Genomic DNA, 12227 nt, shown 5'->3' on the forward strand with positions numbered 1-12227 from the left:
TTAAGGCACAAATCCTGCCAAACTATTTCAGATTAGTCTCTGGCTGCTTTCACACATACAATACACTTCATTTCCATTCTGCCTAAGGAAGGACTGACCATCAATCCTTGGTCAATGGCACGTTCCCCCTTTTCACCCTACAGCCCCAGGATGTGGTCCCAGAGGGAATCTGATTCACCCTCCATTCTGCTCAGACTGTATCTGGAAAACTTTCAGTTCTGAAGAACAAATGGAAGAACATCAGCTACCATGTGTCCAGATCAGCTCAACTCTGATGCTGAGGGATGAGAAGTCCATGTAAAGTGGAGGTGTGGGTTGGTTAAAGAACCTGGGGATCATTAATCAGAGTGATGACGATCATACAGGTTCACGTGGCAAATCACCAGGAAGTTATGTCATCATTAGGGAAGCACCCTAAATAGTAACTGTATGTATTCTTTTCTATTCTTATTTGACATTAAAAATTTAAGAAAAACTGGAAAAAAAAACACATCTTTTTTTTATCCCAGTTTAATATGTAGTAAAACCCTTGATTAATCATAGCCATTCATGTTCAGCCTCTGGAGACATAAGTACCAAAGAGCTGGAAGGATTGGAGCTCAGGCCGACTGGTTGTGTGCCGGGAATGTTGTAAAGGGAATTCCTTCACTGGCAGGAAGGTTGGAAGACATGGATTTTAAGGTCTCTTCCAAATTTAAGAGCCAATAAAATAAAATTGAGTCAAATGATTCAACATTTTAAAGAATGAGGTAACTGTATATTACTGATCTGGAAAAAAATGCTAGACATTAATTATTAGGTGAAATGAAGCAAGTCATAGAATACTATGGTACGATTCCATTTGTGAAACATAAAGAACAAAAAAATTCTATCTGATACATATATCTATATATCTATATCTATTTTCTAACTCATATCTGTATCTAACTCATAACTCATATCATATATCTAACTCATATATTCTAACCCATAACTATATCTATAGATATCGATATAGATATATAGATATATGCATCAGGTAGACTGTCTTGAAGGAGACTAAGCTGGTACAAATAAGTATTTCTGGGAAGGAAGAATGGAAAAAGAAGGGGGTTGACAATACACTTTACACCCTATGTTGTATTATTATGAACATATATCACTTTTATCTTGTAAAGACAATTTTGTGAAGCTAAAAACTTTCACAAGTAAAAAGAAAATCAGAAATCTTAATCCTAAAACTAGAATAGCAACACATTTTTGAAAGCACCCCAGAATGCCAGATTTATTTATCTTAATATTCGTGGAAATTAAGATTTGTGCAACTTCTTTAATACGGAAAATTGAGGCCTATCCTAAGTTCAGTCAATAAATAAATCCAGAACCAAACCAATGAGAGTCTGTGGCAGGCAGATCAATATGTTTGGGCCGAACATTTGGTCAAAGAACCCCTCGGGTTAGAAGAACAATAAACTGGTGACACATGTTTATATTATCTACGTGGCGTACAGATGGTCGCTGTCTTCGGTATGTGAGGGGCCGTCACATAGAGGAAGACTCAGTCTTGATCTGCACGGCTTCAAAAGGTTGAACTAGAGCCAGTGGGTAGAATTTGCAAAAAGGCAGATGTCCTCAACATAAGGAAGACATTTACATCAACCAGAGCTATCTGACTTAACCCTGAGTTGGTAGTTAACAGTTGTCGGGTAAAGAGAAGGGAAGTGGACTAGGGGTCCCAAACTCAAATGTTTTCAAAGGTCAGGCAAGTAATGAATATGAACACAGAACTAGCCTAAACATTAAGCAGTAGCTCACTTGAGAGCATAAACATTGTCTAAGAGACAGCAGTTACTTCGTCCAGTAGATTGGCACCCTGAGGACATGTGTGCCCTGTCTGCAGAGCTTTTGAATTTTCAAAATGCTTTAAAGCTTAGAGAGAAAAAAATTCACATGGCCCAGAGAAAACATACCCCACCCCATGTCACTTTGTGACTCACAAGTGATGACAAAAAGTACTTGTTCCAGAAGATACAAATTGAAAAACTGTTCAACAGATTGTCTTTTACTGTATCTTACCACCAGCACTGGTGCTAAGAGAGTAGGCATTTAATTTTACTGATAAGCAAAAAGAACTTCAGAGATGTTGAATTGCCCAAGGCCACAATGCTAGAAAGGGCCCCCACTGAACCTGTTTGACTCAATCTTGTGCACTACTGGGTCTCTAATAACTTTAAAATTATATGATCTTCTATCCATAAGCGAGAATTCTAATCAGCAATAAAAAGAAACAAACTACTAATGCATTCTACAACATGAATAAACCTCAAAAACATATGCTAAGTGAAAGATGCCAGATGCAAAAGATCACATATTGTATATTTCCATTTGTATGAAATGTCCAGAAAAGGCAAACACATAAGAAAAGAAAGTAAATTCCCTGGGACTGAAGATGGGACAGGGGACTGACTACTCTGAATGGACATGAAAGATCTCTTGGGTTGATAAATTAGACTATAAATGTTCTAATATTCTAAATGTTATTTAGATAATGTTATTTAGATAAATGTTCTAAAATTAGACTGTAGTAATGGTTGTCCAACTCTTCTCTTTGTACTAAAAAAGTATTGGATTGTATACTGATAATGGGTGAATTTTATGGTATGTAACATATCTCAAAAATAAATGTGTAATATAAAATGTTGACTATTTCAGTGTTATGCAATAAAGTATATTTTAAAAAGTAGATGATTCAATTTATTATATTTTGACTTTCTGTGTTTGAAAGTCACACACTGACGATGAATTCTTTCTGTGTGTGCTAGATCAACTGGAAGACTGATACACAGGCAGCAGAACGTTCTAAACGTCAAATAGATAATAGAAGGGCTTCCAAGAAAGTCCGTTGCCCACTACCTAGTCAGACACAAATCCTCAAGGATTTCCAGTTTACGTTCAAGATTCTGAGTTAAGCACACCAATGCCCCCAGAATTCACTACAACTCAAACCATTTTAATGTTTGTGGCCTCTAGGTCAGGAATCCTTGATTAAAAGCCATTCCAAGAAGTTGACACCCTCCTTGCTCTTTAGAACATGTAAAAAGTGCTTTGTTTTAATTTTATACTTTGCCTTTCCCTTCAGTGCATTAGATCTGCAGCCAACTTGAAAAACAGGCACAAGAGGTTCTGAAGGAGGCATTAACTCTAGGGTCAGCCAGCTGAAACATGTTGGCTCCATGCCCACCTTCATGGCTGTGGTAATATACCATTGTTTCAATGTCAAGACCCAGTCCTTAAATTTCATTTCACGCTCCACATACCACAAATATTCCTTATGGATATAGATCACAATATAGGTCATTGTTTTAAGCACTCTGCCAACATACAGCCTTAGTCCTTTGTGAAGCATATGGAGGATGGGGAAAACAAACCATACAGATGACATCACTGGGCCACATGCAGTGAATTCTGGGACTCGATAAGGGAGCCAAACTTGTATTACCAAAAAAAGAAAAAAGAAAAAAAAAACCCCAAAAAAACTTGTATTACAGATATTCCTGGGCAGCAATAGCTAATATTTTTCTAAGTGGAATAAGGTTTTTGAACCAAAAACAGGATGTCTAAAAACTGTTCAGAAACAGGGATCGAGAGAGAAGACACTAGACTTACGTGTTTTTTCCATTATGCTCACGCTGGGTCCCTCAATCTCCTGAAGCTTTGTGTAAACGCTGATTTTATATTGTGAATCAGGCTGAAGTCCATAAAAGCAATGCCTGGTTGTCCCTCCCCCCACAGTAGATTCTTGCTTTTGTGTATCTGTAATGAAAACAAAATCAAACACACACATAAAAAATTTTAAAAAACAGCCATCAGTAGATGATTTGCTTCTAAAATGCTTAATATGCATGGCCAAATCAGATAACTCCAGGATTATTACATTTGTTTGAGGTATTGTATCATATAATTGGATAAAAGGAAAAGTTACTGCTACAGTGTTTCCCCAAAAATAAGACCTAGCCAGACAATTAATATAAGACTTGGTCTTAATAATATAATATAATGTAATGTAATATAATATAATATAATACCGGGTCTTATATTAATTTTTGCTCCAAAAATGCATTAGAGCTGATTATCTGGCTAGGTCTTATTTTCGGGGAAACACGGTACCATGAAAAGACCAATTATGCATATTTCCCTCTAGAATGATCTTCATCTGATCCATAAGTTGCACCTATTTAGTCAAAGCTTTATATGGCTTTATTTCTAGAAATTTAAAAACCAGTGTTAAAAAACTGCATTGCACCCCAATAAATTTAAAAAAAAACTGCATTGATTAAATAGATTACACACATTATTTAGTGGTTAAAAAGAACTCCTTCAAAATGTTATTTGCAGTTTATTAAATATAAACAAAATATAGAAAACATAAAAACAAACCAGTTGCTTCTTTAAGCGCAAAATGCAAAAATGTTAAATGCCTATTTTTTCCTATTTTGAAAGTATAATACCTATTACATCTCAATCTATATTTTAACATATATAAGAACAAAACACATTTTTTTGTGGTGTGTGTATATATATGTGCATATACACTGCTATATACATATGTTAGAACAAAGATGACAATGCCATTTGTATATATTTGTCTGTGGACAAATCCTGATTATTAAAAAATATAAGTAAATTTGTTCAGTGGAATTTGAAATTTATTTTATAATTGTGAATATTAAAGTGCATCAAAAGTGAACTTTATAATATAATCTTTAGTAATATATTTGTTCAGAATGAATTAAAGTCTACCTCAAGAATTTCTTTATCATATATTTTGCAAAATGATGAAATGAAAAAATGGTTAAGGTGTTTGTGAAATTATATATTGCCGTGAAAGGTGTTTAATAAGAAGAAAAATGTTAGTAACCCTGTAATCCGCTGATGTCCAAGTTCGGCTGGCTCCAAACCCCACAATAGCTGCTTCTTTTTTAACCCTTAACCACAATTTGGAGCCTCTTGCAAGCTTCTGTGAACCACCTGTAATACAAACATTTCCTAAATCCTATTCATGAATCATATTTATCTATCTCCTTAAAAGCTTCCAGGGACTCTCCTGGAATCAATTCTAGAAATGTATTTTTCTGTCATCTCCTATTTTTCATGGATACCCATGCACTTTATAGACTCTTGACAATGAGAATATAAATGGGCTTTACTGCTAAAGAAAAATCTACCAACCATTGGAAAACTGGAACGGTCACTGTAAAATTAATGGGAAACAGTATGGTTTGATTCCCAATACTAACAAAGAGGGGATACATGAATGGGGGTGTATCCATGTTGCTTTTGGCATGTGTGATTCAGGTTTAATGGCTTTGCCTTAAAGTAAAACATTTAAACTGATCAAATGATGACTAATTCCCTCAACCCCTTGTGCCAAAAGCAGGGAGTTAATTTATTTTTTTGGAACAGTTAAAAAAATTCTGTCTTTGTGCATTCATGCTTATGAAGCAAAGCTAAATACATTCTCAGGGTTAATTATCATGCTGATAATGATGCCCCTGATTGGACTCACCAAATGTCCTAAGAGTAGTCACTGAGGTCCACATGTAAAGAGTATCCAGAATCCAGGATACACTGCTGAAATTTCACGATATAAATGCTTCCATTCCCTAGGTCTCTCAAAACCGACCCCCAATTATAGCGTCACTGCTTAAACCAGTTTAATCTTAAGAATAGGTTTTGTTTCATATGATCTTTGGGGGTTGGAGTGGGGATGGGGAGAGCTTGTGTGTAGTGAGGTAGACTCCGCCCTGTGCTGCAGTTCCCTTTATTAATGGGTGATACAGCAACATTGACATCTCAACACCTACGGAGGGAAGACAAGCTGATCATCCTTTGAAACTTTCTTTTCAGCAGGCGAGAAAGAAATTCACCAGGCTATGGAGATGAGGGAGGGAATGCAGTTTGGGCTCACGTGGTGTATAAATACATGGACTTGAAGGGAAATGCTCTATCCAACCTCGGGTGCCAAGTCAACTCAAAAACAGCTGGAGAAAGACACAGAACTCCAGAGCATCTGCAAAGCTAACGGAGCAGCTCTCGTGGGGTTCTGAGTTACCCAAGACCAACCAAAAATCACTGACACTGGTCTATCCCGACCATTAACCAAAAGCTTACAATTTAATTTGGCGAGTGGATGAGTGACTCAAAAGCAGATTTTATTTCGGTGTCTCCTGAGAAGACCTTATCCTTCTGGTAATTTTCTTTTTTTTTTTTTTTTGGTCTTGGCTATGAAAAATGTCATAATATTTACATGGGTAGAGGATATCTGTTGTTTTTGCCTGTGTTGCATCTAATCTCTCTTTCCTTGATTCCGTTCTTCCCCATTCTTGGTCTCTATGATTTGGGAAGAAGTAAATAGCAACCCTACCTCCTCCTCATGATGCAGGGGTGGGAAAACACCAGGTCTGACCACTTAATTTCATGCCCTTGAACTCAACGGCAGATTCAGAGGCATCTGACACAAACCAAATCAATATGACTCAGTTCCTGGACTTTTGTCAGAATTATTGAGAAAGAGAAGATCTCTTTTAATGGAGACTGTGAAGCTGGAAGCTGGGAAAATGTAATTCTGGGTCTAATTGGGGTCACCTCACAGAATCAAGCTGAGCCTGAAGGTAGGCAGAGGACAGCAGAGCAGAGAGATGAAGCAAGGCTTAATCTTGGTGACACTGTTTGAACCTCTAGATCAGATGTGCCTGAAGTCAGATACTTTTGAACTTCTCAGTATATTGGTCAATAAATTGACCCTTTCTTTGGCGTAAGTCTGCACTTATTTATCTGCCTGTTTGCCACTTACAAACAAACAAACCTGAATGCTGCAGTATGATGACTTTGTTCACCAAAACTTCAGAAATTTGTAGGGATTGCCTCAGATAAAAGCCTTAAAAGAAGTCATTTTAGAGAAACTTAAGTTCAGAGAAGAAAGCTGACCAGCAACTAGGGTTAAAACAGAAGTCTCTCCACTGACTTCATCTCAGAACACAACTGCATGTGACAGACCATAGGGAATATATTAGGTTGGTGCAAAAGTAATTGCGGTTTTTGCAGGGTTTTTTTTTTTTTTTTAATTATAATTTTGCACCAACCTAATTGGAAAAAAACAAACAAACTGGAAAATATTACCTATGAAATAGTAGGAATTTGTCAGAGGCATTCAGAAATAGGTCTGCCTGGGGGAAAGCTTTTCTCCATCACATGGAGGAATTAGGTCCCATTTGTCTCTAGTATTTCCTTTGGGGTGCAAGGACTAAAATGTCTGCAGAGGTAACTCATGTAGCCATGGAAGAATGGGCATCTGACCACAAGTCCTGCAAAGGCAGTGGTCAGGATGATGATCACATCTCTCTGTAAGACTACTCCTTGACCTAAATAAACTGTGTAAGTTAAAATATTTAAATATATTCCCTACTGCTATCGCCAATCTCATTCCCCACCTCCCAACACTCCTTTTTGAGGCTATCAGTTAGAATCTGTTGCTGTTTGGTTGGTTAATATTCAGTTAGACAACAGTGTAAATGAGATGTAGGCTAATTGGGTTCATAAATGTCTCAGCTATAAATGTTGACAAATACACAGAACAACATTTTTGTTCACTCTTGTTTAATTGAACTATTGAGGTTCTGTTCAAGAGGTTTGGGGCAGCTTGAAAATAATATGGAAGGAGTACAAGTAAGCCTAACTTGAAGATAAGAAGGAAATGTGGACTCATTTTTTTGCTAGAAAGATCTTGGCTTCAGAAAGAACTTATTCAGGTTTTGGATTACCAGATCAATGTTATCAGACGTGTCAGTCACATCCTCTGATAAGAATCCAGGGCTATTTTGCAAATATGCTAAACTAAAAGCATTCAGTAAAAAAATACCTATGCATTTCACCAATTCCCCTGATAAGCCATTTTTGATACAATTTCATGTCAACCTATATAATTACAATTTTTATGAAAGACAATGAATATCCTAAAGAGCCTATGTTCCTTCATGTCAACATAGTAAAATGTTATAAAAAGATAAAAGTGTAAGGAGTGCTTTAGCAGTGTGATTTTTATCCTTAGCATTTTTTTAAAGCTTAACACATACCACTAAATGTCCACGCTTTCCTAATAAAGTGTGACTTAGCTAGTCTTTTAACTCTACATGAAACATAACTCGTCAAGACTTCATAGCTTCAGATAGCTGCTTATCTTCTGTCTGCTTGGGTTTAAGCATGCCATAAATCATATTAAATACAACCACCAAATCCATGTGACTTGTCCTGATTTTCCTTTACTTGGTGTTTATTCCGGACTAAAGCCACTCCCATATATTTAGCCAATGTCAGGCTAAAAGGATTCCTAGGGGATCATACACAGGAAATCAAGGAATTAGCGGTGTTGGTTGAAGTGGGCAGAATCGCTTCCGGTGTTGCTCATATTCTATTCTCATATCCTCAGAGGATTTCCAAATGGTCTCAGATCTCACTAAACTGTGTTTCCATTTTCTGGATTGGATCAAAAGTGGGATTTCTGCATTTTGAATGTAGTTATGGCCAGGGATATAGGCTACTAAACACAGTCCTAGCCAGACTCCAAAAAAGTAGCTACTCCTTGTTTTTTGTTTTGTTGTTGTTTTAAATGAGGAAACCATGATCATTTGTCCAAACAGAAAACTTTTTAAAACAATTTTATTAACAAGATTGAAAGATTAAAAAGAATCATTTGGGATTCCCTAGTGTCTCTTATGGTCCTCCAAACATAACAAGACATATCTTTTCCACTGACAATAAAAATCTGATTAAAGTAATTGTCATTACTTGATCTCATCTGCTGAACATTATCTATGCTGAAAATGTAAAAAGAGGATTAAAAGCACCTTAAAAATCACTTTTTGGGAATCATCCTTTTGTTGTTGTTCTTGATAGTTTAATAAAAATAAGCAGACATTTTTAGTGTTTCAACTTGGAAACAAAGTCCCAAATAGTAGACGTACTTGAGAACTGTAATGCTGAAGAGCTTGTCCTGGGTGACATAGATATAGTATACCACCTCCTGAATGAGAGTTTGTTCTTCACCAATTATCCCCAAAAGTAAAAAGAATCGCTAAGGAAAATATTAAAGTCAAACCTAAGTCCCCATGGAGCAAATACCAAAATAACAGCACCCTCTAATTTTAATGTATGTTAGTCCTGGCTATTCGGTTCCTAATACCAATAGCAGCTAACATTTCTCAGACTCTTAATATGTGCAAAGCACTGTTACAAGGGTTTTACACAGATTTATCTCAGCTGAACAAGATCAGCACTATGGTTCTACCCATTAACAGATGAGAAAGTGAGAAAGTAGAGGTTGGAGAGGTTAAAAATTGGCTTAACCAACTATTTGACTCCATATTCTCCATGATCCATAAGACGGTATTGCCTCTTTAATGAGAAGGCTCTTGTCTAATGTTATGTGCATGATGTCCAGTGATTTGCACAAAACTAAGTACACAAAGGCTTGACAAACAGTGAGGTGATGAATTGCACTTACCCTGGATGGATTCGATAACTATCCGGTAGGCAGTGGCGTGACGGTGTATCTGCCACTGAGCACACAAGCTGGTCATTTGAATCTGGTCTGCTTGAAGATTGGTCACACCCAAAAACACTATAAGGAAATAGAAACATAACCGTGTCACATGGCAGACAATACTACAAATGTCCCCAAGTCTGAAATGAACTTTAACATGATAAAACTCTAATTCAAAGTTTCTTAGTGAGAGTGGAATAGCCATCAATTCACAACACATTGTTGCACAAGATAACTATTTTATGACATGAAAAAGCAACTGTACAACATTATGTATTATACAGTCTGTCTGACAGTGGTAAACAAAAAAGAAAATATATATTCAGAGGGAAAAAAACTAGATGCAACGGGTTAATGGGGTCAAATGTATGATGATGGAAGGAGAACTGACTCTGGGTAGTGAACACACAATGTGAGATATAGATGATGTAATACAGAATTGTACACTTGAAACCTATTTTTACTGACCACTGTCACCCCAATAAATTTTAATTAAAAATATCAAAATAATAATAACAATAATAAAAACTAGATGCAATGGATGGTGAAATTATGAGTGATTTTTAATCTTCCCTCTTTGTGTGTTTTTTAATATTCAAAAGTTAACATATGATACCTTTATAATAAAAATTTAAATACAATATGTACTTATCTACCGCTGAAACATAGCGATGGCTTAAGTAAAAGGGAAGAGAACAAAGTAGACAAAATGGAAGTCTCACTCAAATAGGAGTAGTTTTATAAGGACTGACCTTCAAAACATGACTGAATGAGAATGCACAAATTTTTGAAAATTTAAAAATGAAAATTTTAACACATATAACAAAAGAATTAGGAAGAATAAATACATAGATTCCTATTAATCTTAGAACACTGTGGTATTCAAAAATAATTCACCAAAAGGTTATTTTGGAAAGCAGTAAAAATACCGTTTCTCCTTATAAAAGAGGAGTAAGTACCCAGTGTTTATTATTTAATCCAAGTAGAAAAAGCAGAAAATTAATAATATTTACTTTCTCTAATGACTCTGACTCTCTCATCCATGTAATTTTATTTTAGTTCTCCCTTTCTCTTAGCTACCTCATAGAATTAAAAAAAAAATAGCTCAAAACTATTGTTGAAGATGATAAAAATAATCTTGTCTCATCACAATTTACATTTTTACATTGTTCCTTTCTGTTAAATCAGAGAAGGAAGAAATTTTTTAAAGACCAATTAAACAACCCTTTCTTCCTCAACAAAAAAAGGAAATCAATAACAATTTATATAACAACACTAAATTTAAAAAACAGCTTAAATTAATTTATTCGCCATTGTACAGAGTTTTACTTTGCTTGGGAGAAAAAGAGAAAACAAATAATGAGCCAATCTAATTTTTACTTTAAGAACAGAATATAAAACAACTTACTACTCTGTGTTTTAACATATATTTCGAATACTCAACGTATTTATAAGATAGAAGGGAGATGGAACAAAAGGAAGGGGGAAGCGGAGAAAGGGGGGTAGAAAGAGATAAGGAAAAAATAAGAAGAGAAACCAATTAAAAAAAAAAATCATAGAGACAAAAAAAATAGCAGACCAGACAGAGCCATCTAGAGAGGAAAATGAAGATAAACTAGATCAGAGAAGAGATAGAGGGTGGGAAAACGCACAGGAGATTCTAGGGTGTGGCTAAGGAAGGACTGTGGGATTGCAATGAGTAGCACAACAGGGGGAAATTACTTGGAGGTTAAGGGACTGCCCAGAAGGGTATCACTTCAACAACCAAGCACGAGATCAGAGCCACAGGCCAACGGCTGCCTAGGTCTGCCGAAGTCCAAAACTACTATTTCTTGTGAGATTAAATAGATTCTGTGTTTTAAGATTTCAAGATATCCCATAAAAGAGAATTCAGGAAGCCTCCTCTAATAAAAAGGCTGGCTCTATACAAAATACAGGTAGGCAAATATAGGCAGCTTGGCGTCTGGTTTAATACATATCCCACTCTTGCATAATTCCATTTATAAGATTAATTATTTGATTAGGGATGAGAATGAGATATGGGCCAAGTGATTAAGGCCCAATTACTACAATAATAACAGTGGTTCTTCATTGAGTGCTTGCGATACGGCAGACACTTTTTATATATTATCTATTGAAATCTCACAATCATCCTGTGCATGGTTATTATTATCTTCATTTCAGCGTGGAGAAAACTTGGGCTCGGAAAAGCTAAGTAATTTGCTCAAGGCCATAACTAATAAGTAGCAGATTTAAGGTTTTTGCTTTTGACTATTCCATGACTATCATTCTCAAGTGTGAGGCATGCACTTTTGCTAGACCTCAGGACGATTTTCATCAGCACACAGCCAAACCATTTTTATGTTCGTCATTGCTGGATTATCTTTACTATGTATTAAAAATAGTGCTTTTCTGTTTAGAGTAATTACATGGGTTTTGGAAAGTATTTAAGTAAAAAAAAACCTGTAAGTCAATTGAGAGAAATATATTAAGCAGATGGCGTGGAAGTATAACAAACATCAGGAATATGGAACATACGTGCTGGAGTTGGGAAAACATTGCATTATGCCATGGGTGTCTGGGAGTCCTAGATGCCAAGGACGACTCCCAGATGGTGTGCAGACAGCACAAAAACACTTAAAAGGCATCT

At 36.0% G+C, this 12227-nt stretch overlaps 1 protein-coding gene across 5 annotated transcripts in view; it reads right to left on the minus strand.

Annotated features, from left to right (window-relative positions):
* The window catches only part of COL14A1 (collagen type XIV alpha 1 chain), a 224969-nt gene that overhangs the window by 88824 nt on the left and 123918 nt on the right, over positions 1-12227 (minus strand). For all 5 annotated transcript variants that reach the window (XM_019716589.2, XM_019716514.2, XM_019716662.2 and 2 more), the window contains exons 23-24: positions 9539-9655; positions 3646-3792 (exon numbers count right to left, since the gene is read on the minus strand). In XM_019716589.2, the coding sequence (XP_019572148.2) occupies positions 3646-3792; positions 9539-9655 (264 nt within the window). The remainder of the gene's footprint in view (positions 1-3645; positions 3793-9538; positions 9656-12227) is intronic.

Source organism: Rhinolophus sinicus, linkage group LG12 (assembly GCF_036562045.2).
Source record: "Rhinolophus sinicus isolate RSC01 linkage group LG12, ASM3656204v1, whole genome shotgun sequence".
In the NCBI taxonomy this organism is placed as follows: domain Eukaryota; kingdom Metazoa; phylum Chordata; class Mammalia; order Chiroptera; family Rhinolophidae; genus Rhinolophus; species Rhinolophus sinicus.